At 41.1% G+C, this 20,963-nt stretch overlaps 4 protein-coding genes across 5 annotated transcripts; 3 read left to right on the forward strand and 1 right to left on the reverse strand.

The window, feature by feature from the left end:
- Positions 1-362: 362 nt before the first annotated feature.
- LOC126582557 (metalloendoproteinase 3-MMP-like) lies at positions 363-1,373 on the forward strand. Its single transcript, XM_050246690.1, has 2 exons — positions 363-612; positions 820-1,373. The coding sequence occupies exons 1-2, from the start codon at positions 363-365 to the stop codon at positions 1,371-1,373; spliced, it is 804 nt and encodes a 267-aa protein (XP_050102647.1).
- An 11,470-nt stretch (positions 1,374-12,843) lies between these two features.
- Positions 12,844-13,737, forward strand: LOC126582579 (metalloendoproteinase 1-like). Its single transcript, XM_050246726.1, has one exon. The coding sequence runs from the start codon at positions 12,844-12,846 to the stop codon at positions 13,735-13,737; it is 894 nt and encodes a 297-aa protein (XP_050102683.1).
- A 944-nt stretch (positions 13,738-14,681) lies between these two features.
- LOC126583969 (uncharacterized) lies at positions 14,682-16,572 on the forward strand. 2 transcript variants are annotated; one of them, XM_050248536.1, is made up of 4 exons: positions 14,682-15,105; positions 15,227-15,274; positions 15,374-15,577; positions 15,889-16,572. In XM_050248536.1, the coding sequence occupies exons 1-3, from the start codon at positions 14,752-14,754 to the stop codon at positions 15,530-15,532; spliced, it is 561 nt and encodes a 186-aa protein (XP_050104493.1). In that variant the 5' UTR covers positions 14,682-14,751; the 3' UTR covers positions 15,533-15,577; positions 15,889-16,572. The 2 variants fall into 2 exon arrangements, with proteins under 2 accessions (XP_050104493.1, XP_050104492.1); XM_050248535.1 differs by lacking the exon at positions 15,889-16,572 and having other exon boundaries at positions 15,374-15,785.
- A 196-nt stretch (positions 16,573-16,768) lies between these two features.
- LOC126583963 (uncharacterized) lies at positions 16,769-19,841 on the reverse strand. The gene is made up of 6 exons (XM_050248522.1): positions 19,463-19,841; positions 18,701-19,082; positions 18,412-18,608; positions 17,632-17,776; positions 17,359-17,512; positions 16,769-17,115 (listed from the first exon to the last, which is right to left on the reverse strand). The coding sequence occupies exons 1-6, from the start codon at positions 19,501-19,503 to the stop codon at positions 17,090-17,092; spliced, it is 945 nt and encodes a 314-aa protein (XP_050104479.1). The 5' UTR covers positions 19,504-19,841; the 3' UTR covers positions 16,769-17,089.
- Between the last annotated feature and the right edge of the window lie 1,122 nt (positions 19,842-20,963).

The following is a 20,963-nucleotide window of genomic DNA, read 5'->3' on the forward strand; positions in this document are numbered from 1 at the left end:
CTAATACAGAGGCATTTTGTGGTAAAACCTCACACCTGACGGATTAGACAGATGGTAAAGTTGGGGATAATATCGATGTCGTTAGAGTGGAACCCCATGAGCCCGTCGATCCAAAAATCCAACATATTCATGCACAAGACCAAGTTTTCTTCTTATTCATGCACAATAGTACAGTTTCTTTCTTCGATCAAGGGGATGCACAATATATATTATACAATTAATATGGGCTATTTTTTTTATTAATTGAAACATTTTAATCCATGAATCTACTCTCAAAACACATTAGTATAAATAATTAAACGAAAGAAGTGGAAAATATATATTTTCCATATACATTTTGAGTAGTGTTTTCTGAGAGACAAATGGCCCCAAATATTCTTTGCAATCGGTTGGGAGCTTTACTTTTCCTTCTAGCAATTCATGCCTTCGCAGTTCAGTCAGTTCAAAATGAAGAGGGGAAGACAATAGGGCTCGATGAGCTTCGAAGCTACCTGAGGACCTTCGGATACCTAAATGACAGCAGTTCGAAAAGCTCCAGCAGTTTGGAATTTGATGAGGTTTTGGAAACTGCACTGAAAAGTTTCCAAAAAATATATCATTTGAATGTCACAGGTTGATTCCAGTACGGTTCACCTAATATGCACTCCAAGGTGTGGTATGCCTGATAATTTTGTCAACCTAAATGCAACAGAACAACGTACACATGGTGTTCATATGTGTTAGGGAGTTACAATAGTTAATGACACTAATTATAGAATATTGGCCAACTGTCCGTTATATTGTAACTCCATATTTATTTGTACATTTATGGTTTTTAAGATGTAACCATAGAGTATAGTATGGGTTCTTATTATACCTATTATACCTTCTTCAATGGAAACTTGAGATGGCCACCCACAAAGCGCCATCTTACCTATAATTTCAACGCCGGAGCAAAAAATCCTGTTGGTCCATATGCATTATCGATGGCATGTCGACAAGCATTTGATCTATGGGCGAAAGTTACCAAATTTACATTTCATGAGGTAGGGCCAAGTTCACCAGCTGACATTTTGATTAGCTTTCAACGCCGGGACCATGGAGATGGGATCCCATTTGACGGTCCCGGTAAGGTTTTGGCGCATCCTTTTGCTCCCACGGATGGAAGGCTGCACTTGGATGCAGATGAGAATTGGAGCTTCAGGCCTCCGAGTAAGAACCAGTATGACCTGGTGTGGGTGGCTACGCACGAATTAGGGCATGTTCTTGGACTTATGCATAGTACATTTTCTGATGCCATTATGTATGCCTATGTTGGTGCTGGGAGGACTAGAAGGGCGTTGCACAGTGATGATATTGCAGGGATAAAAGCTTTGTACCACCTGCAACCATAGAGGAAACATGCTTAAATTGGATTCTACATGACAATGATATATGTGGAGCCAAAAATAATCACAAGGCGACACGTGAATTTTTGGGTAAAAGAGGACAAAAATACCCTTGAGGCATACCGGGATTCTTACACGCAAGCAGCGGACAATCATCCGTCAATCAAGTCAAAAGTGTCCAAAATAGGTAACCAATTCAAAGATATTCTCATCCATCCTCATCTTAGGTAATTATTTTATAACCTACATAACATTACATATAAGTGGAGGTTAATTGGCTAATTAATGGATTAATTCCTAATTAATCCATTAATCACCAATTAAAACACCTTAGGTGCTAAATGTGGTCATAGGCGGAGTGGTACCACCACTACGAGGTTCCACCATAGCCCAAGCCGTGCCATCCAAGCTTGCACGAGCCCGAGCCCAAGCCTCGCATCCGCATGCATCACGCATTAAGCAGCCTGCTCCCGCCGAGCAGCCCATTCCCGTGGCCCTGCCGACTCTTGCCAGCAGCCTACTCTTGTGGCCCAGCCTGTTCCCGTGGCTTTCTAAGCAACCCAAATTGATCCAAGATTAGTTCAACCATCCCGGTTTCAAATTTCCGGACCAATAATCGAACCAGGAGCATTTTCACCATATTTTTCTTCGGATTTGACATTTTCCAACTCAAATCTCGCGCCCGGAGTCTACCACACTTCCACTGCTCAAGAATATGCATTCATTCTGAGCTATTCCAATCCAAATGGTGAACAACATTTGTCTCGACAAGTCATAGAGTGACAAGCGCCTTTGCACAACAGACAACCTTGGTGAATCAACTTTTGCAATGCACCGGGATCCAACGTGCCCCGGACGAGGTATCCCGAAGTAAGACAAGAGTAGACGAACCTTTCCAGCAGTGTCCTGGCAAGTAGCCACTTAACAAGCCACAAGCCTAGTGTTCGAGCAATGTACACTCCCGATTGGGCCCCCGAGATAGCGTATACTCCCGTCTTAGCGCGAGGAGGAGCATGCATTCTCGACTAGGCCCACGGATGAGCATACATTCACAGTTGGGGTCACACTCCAATAGTCAACATGAGCAACCTTCCAGGCAAAGTGTTCATTCGCAGCTAAGCTTGCAATGAGCATCATCCACCTCACATCAGAGTAGGCAGCACGACGGACGGAGAGAAGTAGTCACTCAATCCAGCTCAAGTTCAACCAGCAGCCTGCGAAGAACTCGCTCGCCTGCTAGGAATGCACCACATGCACTGCATACACGGCATAGATGAGCCAGACACATGAAAGAGCAGCCTAGACCAGCAAGTCATGGCTGAGGGCAGCCGAAAGCTCCGCTACCCCCAACAAAGGCAAAATCAGGAAGAAGTAGAGAGACTCTTGACCAAGCGATTGCACGATTTCCAATGCAACGAGGTCACCGACGAGGCACTACGACGGAACATGACCAACATGAGCAGGTCACCCTTCACGGATGAAATCGAGCAGGCAAAGCCTCCATGCAAGTTCAGCATGCCACATTTCACATCTTTCAAAGGGGATGAAGACCCGAAGAGACACTTAAAGCACTACCAAAGCACAATGATCCTTTATCGAAACAGCGATGATCTCATGTGCAAGATATTCGCCACCACTCTACAAGGCGAGGCGCAAGATTGGTTCTACACCCTACCGCCACAATCCATCCAGAATTTCTACGAACTTTCTTTGGTTTTCACCAAAGAATATTCATCATATCGCTCGATAAAAAAGAAGTCCGACCATTTGTTTGACGTCAAGAAGAACCTAAAGGAGTCACTTCGTGACTATGTGAGGAGATTCAATGCAGAGAAGGCAAGGATAGTTGGACACAACAACTCGATACCTAGAGCAGCCTTCCAAAAGGCCTTCTAGCAGACCACCCGCTATTTGGAATATTAATCATGAAAGAAGATCTAACTCTGGCAGACTCTTTTGCTTTGGCAGAGAAGCATGCACTCTGGGACAAGGCTCGCCAATGCACATTCAATGACTTGAAGAAGTACCTGTCATTACCTCCTTAGAAGTAGCGGAGGACTTATTTGCATGTTTGACGATATCTAAAGTAGTAATAAGCTCTACCATCATGCGAGAAGAGCTGGGGGCTCGACTACCTGTATTCTACAGTTCAAAAGCTCTCATCGATGCTATTAAAAATTCAAAAGCTAACTTTAGTGATAGTTGTTGTAACCCAAAAGCTTAAGTTTTACCTTCAAACGCACGCAATCATCATCATAACGCACTATTTCACCGAATCCGAACCCACGACAATAAAGGCGTAGACCATGGCAGATGCAAAGTTTTCTGACGAACGTAACAACTAGGCCTAAAAGACACGCCAAGTGCAGAAGAACACTAGAAGGAACACTCAAAAGCAAGTTTTGTCCTCGTCGCCCTAAAAGATTCTACGTAAGAGCAACATGTACTGGCAGTCGAGCATTACCTCCTGTTGTGCATCACACAGCCCTAGCCGACCCTTGTTCCATTATTCAGCTCTAGAGTGGCCTAATACCAAAAGTTAAGCATCTCCTGCTACATATAACATGGCCCCAGCTCCACAGCTCCCTACCGCACCTCTAAGCTTAGCCTTGACAACGCAACAGAGTGGCCCAACGATGCCCCGAAGGCAGCCGAGCACACTTTAGCCACACCTGCTTCCTCAATAGAGATTTCTAGCATTTGCATGTCGATGGCGCATCCAACTACAAAGGCTCGTGAACAGTCGTGGTTCTTGCCACCCCAGGCGGTTCAATGCTCGAGCAGGCGATCACTTTAAGCTTCAAAGCATCTAACAACGAAGTAGAGTACGAAGCCTCACTAGTAGGCATTCAAATGACAAAAGACTTGGTGGTGAAAAAGCTTTCAATTCTTTCTGATTCCCAGCTAATCACCAGCCAGACTACTAGGGGCAAAGGCATGATGATCGTGGCAACCGACTACTTCACCAAATAGATAAAAGCAGAGCCCATGATGATCACGATTTAGACTGACATAGAGCGCTTCATATGGAGGAACATCATTTTTCGATTTGGCATCCCTCAGTCCATCGTCACCCACAACGGCCCGCAATTCTTAGGCAAAGATTTGGCGAGTCCATGCCAATATATCCTCAAGGCAATGAGTAAGCTGAAGCATCCCTAAAACGATCTTCGACTGCCTCAAGAAATCCCATACCAACAAGAAGGGAAAATGGCCAGATAAACTCCCCAGATGTCTATCGGTATATCGCACCACCAAAAGATGAGCAACCGGTGAGACTCATTTCTCTTTGGCATTTAGTTCGGAAGTAATAATTCATCCTAATGTCACCAAGCCATGTATCATCGCTCTACTACCAAGCATTGAACAGAACAGTAAGGAGATGGTCACAAGCTTAGATCTAGCAGATAAGAAGTGCGAGCAGACCAACACCCGCATTGCAGCCTACCAGCAACAGTTCCTCACTAACTACAACAAGAGGGCCAAGATCCGACAATTCCAGCCTGGAGATCTAGTCCTAAGAAAAGCCTTCACCATTGCTCGTACAGAAGGCTCCAAAAAGATGGGTCCCATCTAGGAAGGTCCATACAAGATCAGCAAAGTAGGCGGTAAAAGTAATTACACCATGAAACGAAAAAAAAAATTGCAAAGCAGTGGAACGCCTACAATCTGATGAAGTACCATGTGTGACATCCCGCTACATCAAAGCCTGAAGACTCAAGCAGCTCGATGGGCACCACCTCAGAAGCCGATGACTATCCAGTTGTTATGCAGTTCCTACCTTATAGCTAAGTTCTCGTTCACTTCACTTGTTTTTCAATGAGGAATTCAGAAGTAATCACAACTTGGCTTGGCTGCATGCTTACAACAACTAATCACTTATGCACTTCAAAAGAAGATTGCGCCCTTCTTAGAGACTCATTGCAGGAATTGCGCACCCCGAGGGACCAACCATGTTCTCCAGTGCGAGAGGGTAAACTAATTGCTCTCCAGTGCGATAGGATAAACAAATTCCCCGACACCCATATGGGTCAGCTCTCCAAGATGGAAGGATAAATTTTACACTCCGAATATTCAGACGTGGATGAGCCTGGCTACCCTAGTATAACTAGATGCACGATGGCTTGTGCCGAGATTCCTAGAAGTAGCCACAATGGTCTCTTTCAAGGTTTAGCTAACTGAAGGATTTTGGGTCTCTTGGCCTAATCAGTGAGGAACCGGGCCCTAGAGACGAAGGGGCACATTAGGCAGTATGCCCTACAGACGGCTGCCCTAGAACCCTAAAGATGCTACCGAGTGTACTAAGGTAGCCTACGAATTCCGGAAGACTGCCTACGGCTTGCCTTTCGAGCAGTAAAGTGACGTTAAACTTATACAACCGCACATTCTTATGAAAGGTTAAACAAGCTAGCGTGCATATACGAAGCTCAACCTACACCAAGTCCTAAAGTGTTGTGATACTTGCTACGCAACCTACGAAATTGGAGAAAGTCAAGGTTAACAGCCTAGTGGTTATGCGGACTAGTCTACTTCTGTAAGTAAGGCATCCGGCTGCCAACCCTATGGCTAACAACTTTGCAAAGCTCTACACCAACACCTACGGCTGCATAGGCTACACGAGCTTGTCTACTTATAAAAAAAGTAGCATGCATGCCATTGGTCTATCAAGTCTAAAGGTTAGGGCATGAACAAAAGAAGCAAAGATGAAGAAAAACGAAGGAAAACATGTTTATAAACAATTAGCAAAGGTCGAAGGAGTTCAAGCAAAACAAGAGCTACAAGAAAAAACAAATAAAATCCAAAAGACTACCTAGAAGACTACAGCAGCTTGGACATCCCATGACTACTCAGTCGCCACACCTTCAACAGCCGTAATGCTCTTAGCAGCGGCATCATCCGACGCTTCACCCCCGACTGCCCCAGCCTGGGCACCAACTTATTCAACTACTTCACCAATGGAAGCTTCAAAAGTAAAAGCAAGCAAGTCTTCCGGAGAAATAGAGAAGGTCTCGAAACCTTAAGCTCATTATTCTCACCCTTCAGCTGCTCATTCTTCTCAAGCAGACTAACACGGACGCGCTACAGCTCATCCACTCCCTTTTTCAAACTTTCGTTGATCTTCAGTACATCTTGAAGTTCCAACACTTGGGGTTCAAGTCTATCGACGATTCTCTTGAAGTGGATCACTTGATTATAAGCAGCAATCAACTCTTCATCCTTTGCATAAGCAGCAAAACGAAGCTCAGAAACTGCAAACTCAAGATCTTGAATCTGAGGTATGCAACATCCAATCTCATTCTCTACACTTTCATACTTAACTTGGATCGCGTCAAGCCTAGTCTTCAAGTCAACGATCTCGTGGCGAGCAGTCTCAAGCTGCAGAGAAGTGGGTGCAGAAATATTAGACCCCTTCAAAGCAACAAGCTTCAAGCTTAAAATCCAACCTCTTGATCTCCTCGACTGAGGAATAAGCTTCAACTGCCATAGTCTTCGCCACCTCCTTGGCAGCCTTGTTGTATATACATCATAGCAAGCAGAGCAGTCTTTCTATATTGGGTCATATGTTTTGCAAAAGAACTTGGGCAAACAACCTTTCTACCGCCACCAACAAACTTGGCACAAACGTCCATGTCTTCAAGCAGATCTAGCTTCAAAAGCACATAGACCTCAGCAGCCTCCCCAGAAGCAGGTTTAGTGAATTTCTCACAACTGCCCATGCGAGCAGTCTTTTCCTTCCGAATTGAATCAGTCTCAGCAGCAAAGGGAGTGGGCCTTGGCGCCACTTTAGCAGCAGAGTCCACCTTACCATTCTTATAATAGCAAGTCTTTCCAAAGGTGAACTAGACTTAGCTCCCAATGAACGTCCTGGTACAGACTTCAGCACTGAGGGCATGATAAAACCTTTACGCTGAGCAATCTTATCAACAATTGTACTAGCCATTCTCAACATAGAAGGCACCACATGCTCAGATCTAGCAGCCTCTTTTTTTCTTCCTATTGGAAGAAGTCATGCCAATCACAGGCCTCTCAACAGCAGACAGATCATCATGAGCAACGGAGGAAGTTTTCAATTTTTTCTCAACCGACATCTCTTGAGTAGGTGAGGAATATCTCTTCTTTCCACCTTTATTCATAGTAAGCTCCACGACAATGATCAGATGAGCCAATGCATCCGCCTTGATCCTCTTTACCTCCTATTTGGGAGCAGTCCACCTTACTTTCAACGAAGAGAACTAAGCAACCAACGCCATTCACGGTACTCAGTATAGAAGATCAACCCAACATTCTAGCAGGTTGGAGGCCTGCATGTCCAGCATTCCAGCAACCCATGAGGCCCACGACCTCCTCATTTCTTTTAGTCGCCAGCCTGGCCCGAGTTAAGTCCAAGAGCCCAAAGAGCATGAGCCATGTGGCTCGCCTAGCACTGCGCCCCAACGCCACAATCCACGGCCCCGACCGCACAAGTTGCCTTTGGCTTTAGCCAAGCCAAACAGCCCAAGCAGTGGCTCCTGCCACGACGCCTTATCGGCCCATGCCGAGCAGACTCCTGGTACCTTCCAGTCGACGTGCCGCACCACCCCGACGGCTGCCCCGCAATAGCACTATCCAAGAAGAAGACAAGAAAAAAATTAAATTTTTCTTATATCGGTGCAGCATGGAGAAGATGAAGAAATCAACAAAAGATGGTCATTTGCACGGGTAAGATGTAGAAGATTGCTAGAGGAGGGGGAACAAATATCCTCTAAGCTCTTTCTCTTGTAGAGTAGAATAAATCGTTCTCCAAAATTGATTTAATAACCCACTTAAGGTGGACTTAAATAGGCTTTGAAAGAAATTTATTTCCCTTTCCTAGAAAGACCTAATTTCCTATTAAAGAGATAATCTAGATCAAAATAGGAAGTAGTCCTACGTTTCCTAAAGCAAGATGATCTTTACACATGCTGCCCTTTCCTAGGAGCAGCCCAACAGGTGTGGGGGCATTTGTGGAGCCAAAAGTAATCACAAGGCGACACGTGGATTTTTGGGTAAAAGAGGACAAAAATACCCTTGAGGCATACCGGGATTCCTACGCGCGAGCAGCGGATAATCATCCGTCAATCAAGTCAAAAGTGTCCAAAATAGGTAACCAATTCAAAGATATTCTCATCCATCCTCATCTTATGTAATTATTTTATAACCTACATAACATTACATTTAAGTGGAGGTTAATTGGCTAATTAATGGATTAATTCCTAATTAATCCATTAATCACCAATTAAAACACCTACAAAATATACCCAAAAATCCCAAAGGGCTGGCCACCCTTGTTAATCCCATTATATTTACCTATTTTATCTAGTTAATTTGGCAATAATTTTATTTGCTAAATTAATTAGTCAATTATTCTCATAACTTCTAAATTCAACCTAAATCAAGAACCTTATCCCTATAAATAGGTTCACATTCTCACCAAAAACCTAGGTCTTCACTCTTGCTAAAATTCTCTAAAGCTCTCAAACACTTTTCTCTTAAAATTCTAACTTTTGCATCGGAGGTTCTTCGGCCAAAGCCCCCCGCCATTCATCGTGGGCGCGTGAGGCTCTTGGCCTTGACGTAAGGTGTTATTTGTTTTGCAGGTGCAATTTTATCCAAGATCAAAGAGAAAGAAATTTACATCCACAATATATTTGATTATTCTAATACAATATATAGCGTCGTAATTACTGTGTGAAATGTGAGTTTTGGAAAAAGAAATTTTCAATGCAATGATGTGATTAATTAGAGCAATGTTAAGGGCTCAAATTTTATGGACAAAAGATGTATATAATCAACATTCAATAATATAACAGTAATGATTATAGACTGATACAACTCTTCAATTAATTTGATCTCTTTCAGCGAGGTCATGATCATACCTTGATCTCTTTTAGTGAGGTCATGATCATACCAATTTTGATACCATTGATGTATTGGGTGATTAACATGCATTATCGTAGTAAATGTCACAAACAGTATAGTACCATTAAGTTTTATAAACAGTGTAGTAAGTTTCATAAATAGTTTGTGTGAGGGGCGGGCGCATGAATCTGCGCATTAGTTTTTTTTTAAATATTAAAATTATGTATTTTTTGTTAAAATTTAAGTTTTTTTTTTGTCATTTTTATTAAAATTTAAGAGCTTTTTTTTATTTAAAATTTAAGTCTTTTTCATTAAATAAATTTATATCATGGTTTTTTTATTAAGATAAACTTAGTCCAAACCCTTTTCATGAAAGTTTCCTAAAATATATCTTTACTAAAATAAAAAAAAATAAGTACCCTTGGTTGTCATAAATAATATTGGCAACAATAGTAAAGGAATAAGACTTGGGTGCTGAACATTTCAGCAGGAGGTCCTACTTACACCCAATGCCGAATGAACACGTGTCCAAATTTTGATTTTTTTAATCACAATTTGGACACGTGTCCACCCGAGATTTGGTGTGATCAGGACATCCTGCTGAAATGTTTAGCAGCGAAGCAGCGTTCATAGTAAATGGTATATATCTCCTCAATTAGTTTAGGAAAAAAAATCAATTATATAAGATTGATCTTGTACTTTAGTCTCTTTGTTGATATGGTGTTTATAACTAAACTTACATTGTTTTAATCTTCATATATGTTTCGAGACTCGCTGAACTTTAAATATAAGACAAAACCAGCTAGTCACAAAAACATCGACGATTTGATAAAATTTATGATTTAAACGTTCAATAAATGCTACCAACACTAAACCTTTAGTTAGAGGCGGAGCCACAGTGGGGTCAATGGGGTCGCACGATCCCTTGGAAGCCATGGAAATAACCTTAGAGGTTCCTTGGAGCTGCTGGTGCGACCCCTTAAAGTTGCTGGTGCGACCTCTTGGAGCTGCTGCATTTTTCTGGGTTTCTTCTGGTTTTCGTTCGGTTTGGCGGAAGAGGAAGACGAAGACGAAGACGTTCTCTCTCTTCCTTTCACACCACGTGACCACACACTCTTCTTATTTAATTTTTTTTCTTAGTTTCTCTCCAATCAAATTTGTACAGCTAGCATCAAATTGCTTGCTTTGTGTAAAAAGCCATAGGCTGTCAGTTCGGTTCGTGTGTCAAGTTGAAGATGTCACCATTAAGTCTTGGTGCAGATTGCAAAGTTCCCATGCGTCCACATCCACATATTTGACATAAATTAATGGTAATGATGTGTGTGCCCTTTCCACATCCACATATTTAACAACTTTATTTCTCTTTATATTCAACATAAATTAATATGATCTCTAAAAAATATTATTATGAACCACCATATTGACATCAGAATTTTATGTTTATTATGAACCATCCAACCCAATTTTATGTTTATTTTTGGTTGTCAGGGAAAGTGAAGGCACCTTTCAGTATGGTAACTATCGGCGAGAGGCTGATCACGCTATTCTACCAAGACCCGATGAAATGACGATATGCATGCAGTTTCTGTTAAAAAAAAATTTCGCGCTGCGCGCGCTATCCTTGTTGACCCCCCAAACATTATTTCCTGGATCCGCCACTGCCTTTAGTAGTTAATATTTATAAAAATTTGTAATAATTATGTAATTCATGGATGGCATAACAATTTTAAAGACACAAATTAAACCACTTGTAATAGGAACATAAAATATAAGCTCTAGATAACGATTTTACCTTTGATGTTGTGAGTATATCACAAAGTTATTCTAAGGGAATAAGACGTAGTTTGTTCTAAAGTAATTGGCATTTCATGCCACTAATGAACCATGGACTCTCCAAGCCGCCCATAATATGTTATGCCATTGGATCATTTACCTGATCCAATAATGGCAGGGTACCGACTGTCTATAGTCCACCCTTGGGTATATGGTGCGTCTGCACTCTTACCAACATGGACCTTCAAGAATACTAGATGGCATGACTATGGAGACTAGCCTGCAAACCTACATTTATTTACCTGTTGTATATATTGAGTTTGCTTGCAGATACCCATGTACTTGAAGTCATAAATTTGAACCCGAATAAGTGTCATAGAAACTCAAAATTTTCTTAAAACACTACACTCATGAAACCACAAGTTTTCATGTAAATTTAAATAAAAAAATATCTAATAGAACTTGGATGTTCTGCTCCTTTTGCGATGAGCATCTCCACTGGTGATGGAAGTGTGGTGGACAACATGCACAAAATTTGAGTTGTAGCCTTCTGGTTTAGGCTGCTGCGATGGTCCAGGGTGGTGGTGGCAGTCGTCATCGCTCCATGTCCGCCGCGTGGGTAAAGACCATGGCGCGTAGAAAGTATCACTCGTTGTAGCTAGTTTTGAATTTCCAGCCATGTTTTTTTTTTTCTCCAGGAATTAATAAAAAAATTCAGAGACCACAAGCGTGTGAGAAAATCGAAGAGGGGGACATTCGAAAAAAGATGGTGAGTGCTTTTTCGATATTTGAATCAGGCTCTCAATGAAAGCACCAATTTCCGGTAGTATAAATCCGTCGTCTTCCATGTTGGCGAATTTGTACTTACAAAACAATTAAACAACTTTGATCAAAGGCCAAAGTCACGTGCCCATGTAGTAGCAGGGTTTGGTCACTGATCTTTGATGCTAAGTCAATTCATCTGGAAAAAAAAAAAGTTTAGAGCCTAATTGTGTAACAAAAACTTATTAAAATTTGGTGAAATAGAACTAGTTGGCCATGTGTGTAGGATTGCCATGCTATGTGTTAACGTCTAGTTGGACAATATGTGTCATCCGTTAGATGCACTAGGTTTTGTGATATCTTTCAGATACTTGAGAAATAATCTCAAAGATATTATTTAATTAATGATATCTTGGAATTATGTAATGGAATCTCTGATTGGATTTTACTGTGATTCCTTACTTGATTGAGTTGGTCTTCAAAAAGAAAAGCATTAAAGATAAGATTTTTTTTAGTTATTAATCTTATCTTTAATTAATACATTTGACCTTTCTCTTTGCCATGAGAGAAGTCTTAGCAGCTCAAGTCTTCTTGATCTTGGAGAAATCGTAGATTATGTGCTCATTTGAAATTGTTTTTAAAATAATTGAAAACGTTTTTTGTTGGTTTTGGGTTCAAAAGTACTTCAAGTGCTCTTCCAAGATCCACGTTGATTTTTACTAAGGATTGATTTCAAAACATAATCACCAAAAAATTCAGTGCTATAGATGTTTTCTATATGCTGCTACATGCTATGGATTGTATAAAAGTGCCATTTTTAAATGCTATGAAGGTTGGTTATTTGAAAAATGCTATAGATGATATCTTATAGAATTCAATAAATGCTATAAAAAAACATTTCATAACAAATATTTTTCTACAGAAGTTGAAAAATGCTATAGAAAGTGTAATCGCGCCTAATATAGCATTGGAGAAAATGCTATGGAGCACTTTCTATAGCATTTATGGGCTGCTATAAAAAATGGTTTGTGGTGTAGTGTGAGTAGTGTTTTCTGAGAGACAAATGGCCACAAATATTATTTGTAATCTATTGGGAGCGTTACTTTCCTTTCTAGCAATTCATGCTTTCACAGTTCAGTCAATTCAAAAGGAAGAGGGAAAGACAATAGGGCTCGATGAGCTTAGAAGCTACCTGGGGACCTTCGGATACCTAACCGACAGTGTTCCAAAAAACTCCAGAAATTTTATCAGCAGCTTTGAGGTTGATGACGTTTTGGAAACTGCACTGAAAAATTTTCAGAAAACATATCATCTGAATGTCACAGGAACGCTTGATTCCGGCACGGTTGATCTAATAAGCACTCCGAGGTGTGGTGTGTCTGATAATTTTGTCAACCTAAATGCAACGGAACAACGTACACATGCTGTTCGTATGGGTTCTCATTACACATTCTTCGAAGGAAACAGGAAATGGCCACCTACAAAGCGTAATCTTACCTACAAATTCAACGCCGGAGCCAAAAATCCCGCTGCGCCATATGCATTATCGATGGCATGTCGACAAGCATTTGATCTATGGGCCGAAGTTACCAACTTTACGTTTCAACAGGTAGTGCCGAGTTCACCAGCTGACATTTTGATTAGCTTTCAACGCCGCGATCATGGAGATGGAAGCCCATTTGACGGGGCCGGTAAGGTTTTGGCGCATGCTTTTGCTCCCACGGATGGAAGGCTGCACTTGGACGCAGATGAGAATTGGAGCTTCAGGCCTCCAAGTAAGAACCAGTACGACCTGGTGTGGGTGGCTGCGCACGAATTAGGGCATGTTCTTGGACTTCAGCACAGTACATTGTCTGATGCCATTATGTATGCCTATGTTGGTGCTGGGAAGACTAGAAGGGCGTTGCACAGTGATGATATTGCAGAGATAAAAGCTTTGTACCAACTGCAGCCGTAGAGGAACCATGCAAAATTGGGTTTTACATGACAACGATACATTTTATGGGTTAATTGTGATTAAATATTTACCCAAAAAATACCATGGTAATCGTTGGTCATATTTCTAAGTTGTGCCGTTTCTCATCTCGTAATATATAACATATTGTTTATCAACATAAGTGTTTTGTATGAGATGTGATTAATACTGTTATTAGTAAATCAAATTTTGCGTAGATTGGATGGAATCCGTAAAGCTGTAAGACCATGTATAGGGGCCAACGCTTGTCTAGTGCTGGAAGGTCAAGAAAGGCAGTGACCTGATAACATGGCAGCCGATGACCAAAACTCCAGAGTAGTGACCATAACTATAACGCTCCTAAAGTAGTAAAATTTCTTGTCGAACAAGCTCCGACACGTACAAAAGCATAAAGGTCCGGGCACTGTCTTACGCAGTTCCAATCCAAAACCCAATTGTCAAATAAACCTCTTACCTTTCTCAAGCTCTTTAGGCCAGTTAGTGTCCACATTCCCAAAGGGCTATATTGACATATCAAATCAACCAAAATCAAAAGCCCAATCTCGTTCCAAACAAACCACATCCAAATCAAACACGGGTCATAAAAACCCGTTTTCAAATCGGGTTAGTCTTCTCCGTCTGTCTTTCCCTAAGGGTGCGTTTGGTACGCGAACGGGACGGGACGGGACGGAACGGGACGGGACGGAACGGAACGAATGTGTAATTTTTGAAAAAGACATGGGGTATATTTGTCTTAAAATGGTAAAACATTATGTTCCACATACGTGGAACAAACCCGTTCCAGGGGGAGAGGTGGAACGCAAAAACACCCAAAATCTGTCCCGTGGAACAACCCGTTCCACCCATTTTTAGCGCACCAAACGCGGGACGGAACGCCTCATTCCGTTCCGTCCCGTCCCGTCCCACGTACCAAACGCACCCTAAAGACCCAAGACTTTCTTTTGCTCTGTTTTCACAAAAACGCAAAGTTTGAGTCTTTAAAAATCGTACGGAACCATGATGAACGGCGGTCGGCACCAAAACAAATTCGCATGGAAGCCCAACCTCGGCGTCAAAATCAACGAAACCGAGGTCGGAGGCCGGTTCCGGCCGCTGTCGGAAATCACGGGGGTCTGCCAACGCTGCAAGGAACAGATCGAGTGGAAGCGCCGTTACGGAAAGTACAAGACCCTGACGGAGCCCGCCAAGTGCCAACGCTGTACCAAACGCGCCGTCCGGCAGTCCCACCATAAGCTCTGCCCTGCTTGCGCCAAGGAACAAGGTGTTTGTGCCAAGTGCTGCTGCCGTGTCGAGCAAATCGTCGGAAAAGACCTCGCGGAAGTGGAGGCTGAGCAGAAGAAGCTTCAAGAGGTTTAGTTCTTTAATTTTTATTTTATTTTATTGTAAAATTTTCAGTTTTTAATTGGTTTTCGATTCGAAAATTGGCAAAAATTGATGGGTTTGTTTTGTCTTATGAATTTGTGATGCGCAGGCGATCAAAAATGCAAGAGAAAGAGATAGGAGGAGTCTGTTGCGTGCGGTATGTTATCGAATTTAAGCACATTTGGTTTTGGGATTCTTGTGTTGGATTGTGAATGAAAAGTTGCGTAATTTGTAATCTCGAATTGTGCTTCAACAGATGAATGCTGGAAAATCTGCGGGTGTAGCGAAAGCTGCAGGCGAGAAAGGAGGCAAAGCGGGGGACTTGTTCCCCTCCGCGTCGCTTGAAGAATATGCAGCGGCAACCAGAGACGATGATGATGATGATGTGGAGGAGGATGGTGGAGGAGGATGGTGAAGGTGAAGGTGAAGAAGATGAGACGCATGTTTGCAATTAAAAGAGGTACTAAGTAGTATTTCGGTAGCAAACATGTCGGTTAGGCCAGTTGGTCACGATCGTGTAGCGTGCCCATCTTTTGCACGCAGGTTCGAAATGGCGTGCTAATCTTTGTACCATCAGTGACAAATTGGGCAATGATATTCTCATTTCTTCAACACAGTTGTAGAAGGTCTTGGAGAAGTTAAATGATCAACGTCTTTTCCTTTTCGTATTTCTTTCTTTGTTTTAGTAGTCGACACGTAATTTTCGCCACACTAACCTTGAAATTTTGTTTGATTTTATTAATGAAGTGGCTCTTGTTAATATCATCACAGATCAAGATTCATTGCTTTTGGAGGATCGAAAACTCAGTAGAAAAATAAGAGAAATCGAACTTCACTCTTCAAGTAAACAGCTTCAAGATTGAATGATCCACGGCATGTGCCCAGGTGATTAGGAAATAGCTCAGAAGCTTGTAGTTCATGGTGTGATCCATTGCCAAGAAGAAGACTACTCTTGTCTTGTTTCGAAACAAACCACATCCCAAAGAGGCTTCTTCAAATGCTCAGGCCTTTGGAAACAAGCCTGGGACACTCCAACAAATGAGTCTGAATCAGCTGAGTTCACCATTGACGAAGTTCTAAGCTTCAAGCCGGGGGAGATAAGAATCGGCCTAGACTTTAGCCCGACCATGGGAACGTTTGCTGTATCATGAAGGAAAAGAACATTACCATTGCCTCTAGTACCTTAAACTTAAGGGCTCCTTCTAATGAGGTAATCGCCTAAGAGGAAGATCGGCTCGAGGCTGCCTTTCTTCGACAATGCCCTCGACATTATCCATTCCACTTTGTTCTTGGATGGCTGGATCAGAGCTGAAATCCTTCAATTTGCGCTGTTTGATTGGGAACTCGTCCTTCCGCTGAAGGGTCTTCTTTGGATAGACAGATTCTTCTGTCACAAGGCGGACATGAAGTTGTATATGGATGAGTTTAAGAGGTTAGGTTACAAGCCATTGGTATGGCGGGTACTCAGGGTAGCTCCCAAGACTGATAAGCTTGGAGATGAGCTTTTCTTCTCAGCTGTTTTGGAGAAGCCAATCATAGGTTAATTATTGTCGTTAACGAGTAAATTTCTCAATATCTTCGTGTTTAAACGAGTAATAATTGTCGTTAATTCAATCGGGCGAATGAATTTGATGTTCTAAAGAGAAGAATATAGAAAAATGAAATTATTATATGAACTTTGTATTAACAAGTTGAAATTCCCTGCTCAGGGTAAAGGTACACTTGCTACAATTCAAATGAATTCAATTCAATTTTTAAAGAAGTGATATCACAACTATCTATCAGAAAAATTCTTGAAAGAATTCAGCGGACCTTTCCAAAGGTTAGTAACTAATGCATTTTAAGATATCACGGGATCAAATTTCCCAATCAAAAATGTCCGGTACCTGTTTGTTTCATAACCAAATTTTCCGTCGTTGCATAGTTGCTCCACGGCAAGAGGAAAAGGTTCTGGATGGAAGAGGAATAGCACCTACTCATCTTTTGCACACAGGCGCTCTGAAAGTACAAGGAAACAACAAAATAGAAATCAATTATTAATTTCTGGTATTCGCAAGTCCGATGATTATTGCTTGAGAAGTTGAACAGCAGGAATTTATCATTTCTGTATCTATGGATTTCGAGATAGGACTTTAAAAGTAGATTGAACCTTGAAGTTGGGTAAACATGAGGCCACAGAAACATCAAGAGAAAAGGACCCAAAATATATAACAAAGAAGCGCAATGGGTAAGAGTTCGTACTCAGATATTCATAAGCCAATATCATCGAAGTTCCCCAGGCGGACATGCTGAAGAATCTTGGACCTAGCCCTCTGTAGAAACCTTGCCAGCCATCATCTCTAATCAAGTTCTTAATAACTTCTCTTGCAGTAGGTCTCTTGTCATGTCCCATCGTCTACATTGCAGCGACAAAGTTTTATTAAAAACACGAATTATCAATAACTTGGTCAAATGAAGATGAGCAAGCTGCAAGCCAGCAAAGTAACCAGGTGCATGAACTGGTTATATGAATACCTGCAGTCGTGTCTTGATGGTATCCAATGGGGTTGTTACGCAGGATGCTGTTGCACCGGCAATAATTCCTCCAGCAGCTTGAACCAACACTATATTCCCCACGCTCGGAACAGCTTCTTCAGAGCCAATTCCATGGCCTAAGAAACTGCTTAATAAACAAAGATAATATAAGAGAGAGAGATATTGTCACGCAATAAAGATAAACTGTGGACAAAAGGGTATTTGATTCACCTAAACTCCTTCACCTTATAACTTTAAGTGGAACAAAGTTCATTAACCTAATTATAGATATTCATTGGCTTGATGGACTTTAGAATTGCTAAACAACCTAACAATCAACAAAGTCGCAGTATTGATGATTACATCCAACAACTCATGACTTCTTTTTGACAGAAGCGATAAGGATTTTCATTACCAAGAACAAGTACAACAGGTACCAGATGGGTACCTATTCTCCAATAACCAATTTCTTGTTCTGGAGATAATTCGCACAAAACACAAATGAATCTAAACCATTACTTCTTAACATAACTAATATGTTCCACTAACACTCTCAACCCAGAGACCATCTAAAACGAACATTAAACTGATACACCTCCCAACTTTTCATGCCCTTGTAAAATGAAAAATCAAATGTTCAACCGAAAATTTTAAAGTTATGTATTGCTGACATTCATTTGAAAGATATAAAATTTACTGATTAAAGAATTATCAATTAGGTGACCTAGTTTAAGAATAAGCACAACCAGAGTTAATAGACAACAAATTACCATTTCTCACCTCCAGATTAAGCGCTGGCTTGAACCATAACTAGCCCACCATACAGCGCTAGATGGAGAGTAAGTCATAACAGAAAGTCCCAACCCTCTATAAAGTCCGCGTATGCCATCCGACTTTATAACCTTACGAGCAACATCCAGCCCTCCGGTGTACTTTGCATGGCCCGAATAACCTTGCACCATCAGCCTTTGACTAATCTAAAGAAAATCCATTACTCAAAATTACCATCTCAAACCCCTAACTACAAAAGTACTCAAATGAAATTGATAGATCCTATAAAATAATTTACCACGTCAATGGGCACAAAGACAGACTGAGCGAAAAGCGAGGCAGTCATTCCGGCTACTCCATTAGCAAAAGCTGCCTCTGTAGCTTCAGATAACTTTAAGGGTTGAACCATCTTGAAAGCAGCCACCTTGGTGGCCTCTAAAGCACTGAGAAATATGATCCGGGCAGGAACTGCGCCGGTAATCACGGTGCCAAACCCTCTGTACAAACCAGGAATACCATCTGCTTTCCAAATGCCTTTGGCCACAGACAATGCATCTCTCTCTAGAGCATCTTTGGAAGCAACCTGTAGGCGGGTTTTCACCACGGAAACTGGGTACAGTGCCACTGTGACCCCTGTAAACAAGCCAGCTCCAACCACATAAAATTTAGTCTTATCAAGCCTGCATAAAATCCAATAAACCAAAAAAATTCACTCATTTGATCACTCAACCAACACACACACACACACGCACATTACACATAGATATATATAAATTACGGGTTTCGGATTTGGTTTCGAATTCTTTAACTAATTGAAGACTTCATGGCATTAATGTCAAAATTCAATGAAGCACAAAATTCAATAGTTTAAGCACTCAACCAATACATATAAATTATGGGTTTCGGATTTTGTTTCGAATTCCTTAATTAATTGAACTTCATATCATTATTAAATGAAACATAAAATTCAATAATTTGAGCTCATAAACGAAAGTATAACAAATGGGATATCTCTCAACTAATGAACAAAAATTAAAATTGATCGAAGTAAATAACATACTTGTCCCAATTAATCTCGGTGTTGCCAATGGAAACCGCCATGGAGGTCGCTCGAAATCGAAAAGAGAAGGAGGAAGGCGGCGACTGGCGAATCAAGAACGCATCTTGTTTCCGAATCCGAAAAGCGCCCCAAGATTCTGGGAAACGGGATGCGTTTTGCAAAACGGGTACCGAGTTTTGTTGGAGCGATTAGCGCGTGGAAATGGAAGGAGTTTTCTACTCGAATTTGGAATTTGGAATTTGGAATTTGGAATTGGGAGAATTTGAATGCTTGGAGTTGCAGGAGGAGGAATTGGAGCAAGGTCAACTGGCTGACCCTTCTTCTGTTTACGTCGGCTCAGCGCGGGTCAGGAGCTTGTTTTTGACCAAAATCAAAAAAGAAATGTTAAGAACACTCTCCTCTTCATGGCTCTCGAATAATTAGAGTAGTAATATTCGCACATTTATTTTTATTTTTATTTATTTTTAGTTTAGATCATCGAATCGAATGAATGAAAAATTTTAATACATAAATATAGAAAAAAGTGTGTGAATATCGTTACTCTTTAATTATTCCAACTAACAACGAACTATACGATTTTCATCTAGATCGGTAAACAGATTGATTTAGATTTGGGTCAATTTGAACTGATCTATCAAGTAAACAAATCATTTAAACTCAATTTTTAAACTAAGGATCATTAAATTTAGGAAACTTTAACGAAAAACTCATGGTACTGTTCACTTTAATGAAAAATCATATTTTTATATTAAAAAGTCAATCATGTTACTATTTACTTTACTCTTTATTTTGTCTTTATTGTTAAAATTCAAAGTTTTCAAGCTCTTTTCATTAGTTTTCCTTTAAATCTAGCCTTATAAATAATCCGTTTCAACCGTTATCTAGAATTCAAAAACTAAATCGTTTTAAAAAGTAACAACCGATTCATTTCTACAATTTGTGCACAAAATCATTGAATATAACCAGAGTGTTAATAACAATTCATTTAAATTTGCTGGTTCAAAATTTTGAGATGTCTTGTCAGCATTGATCAGCCTTACTAATTCAAATGCGGCGCGTAACAATGACTCCGCGTGCACCCGTTGGATCAGAATGGATCCTTCATCGTGACCGTTTCTTTGTGAGAGTGCATGTTTCTTCATGCACCGCGTGGCGCTGGACCAACTCTCGTCAGTGGGCTGCACGTAAATAGGGCCCGCAATAAATTTGGTCTGGACCTGGTTTGTACAATTGAACAGCCAGATAGCCCAGTTGGGTAGGTTCTATTGAGCCTTAACATAATAAGCGAGTCCCATGCATGCATGCAGCGGAAGCCGACTGTGTTTTGGATATGAAGTCTCATACAAAGCTTTAGACAAAGATGCTTTTGAGATATTGAGCCCTTATGACATCTCGTGTGCATTCCGACAATTGGCCAAGAGAATAAGCCATCTTCAAAGTAGATTTGTTGTGTGACGGGTGCGTTATGACTCGTGAAATTTCAATTAGGTTTGATTGCAAC

The sequence above is a fragment of the Malus sylvestris genome, chromosome 9 (genome assembly GCF_916048215.2).
Source record: "Malus sylvestris chromosome 9, drMalSylv7.2, whole genome shotgun sequence".
Lineage (NCBI taxonomy): Eukaryota > Viridiplantae > Streptophyta > Magnoliopsida > Rosales > Rosaceae > Malus > Malus sylvestris.

Bases quoted from the DNA above. Each gene is read 5' to 3' on its own strand.
- LOC126582557 (XM_050246690.1), top strand. From the start codon at position 363: ATGGCCCCAAATATTCTTTGCAATCGGTTGGGAGCTTTACTTTTCCTT. The intron at 613-819 runs GTTGATTCCAGT...ATGGTTTTTAAG, and splicing joins ATATCATTTGAATGTCACAG to ATGTAACCATAGAGTATAGT.
- LOC126582579 (XM_050246726.1), top strand. From the start codon at position 12,844: ATGGCCACAAATATTATTTGTAATCTATTGGGAGCGTTACTTTCCTTT.
- LOC126583969 (XM_050248536.1), top strand. From the start codon at position 14,752: ATGATGAACGGCGGTCGGCACCAAAACAAATTCGCATGGAAGCCCAAC. The intron at 15,106-15,226 runs GTTTAGTTCTTT...TGTGATGCGCAG, and splicing joins AGCAGAAGAAGCTTCAAGAG to GCGATCAAAAATGCAAGAGA. The intron at 15,275-15,373 runs GTATGTTATCGA...GTGCTTCAACAG, and splicing joins GGAGGAGTCTGTTGCGTGCG to ATGAATGCTGGAAAATCTGC.
- LOC126583963 (XM_050248522.1), bottom strand. From the start codon at position 19,503: ATGGCGGTTTCCATTGGCAACACCGAGATTAATTGGGACAA. The intron at 19,083-19,462 runs GTATGTTATTTA...GATTTTATGCAG, and splicing joins ACCGAGATTAATTGGGACAA to GCTTGATAAGACTAAATTTT. The intron at 18,609-18,700 runs GTAAATTATTTT...GATTTTCTTTAG, and splicing joins TCTTTGTGCCCATTGACGTG to ATTAGTCAAAGGCTGATGGT.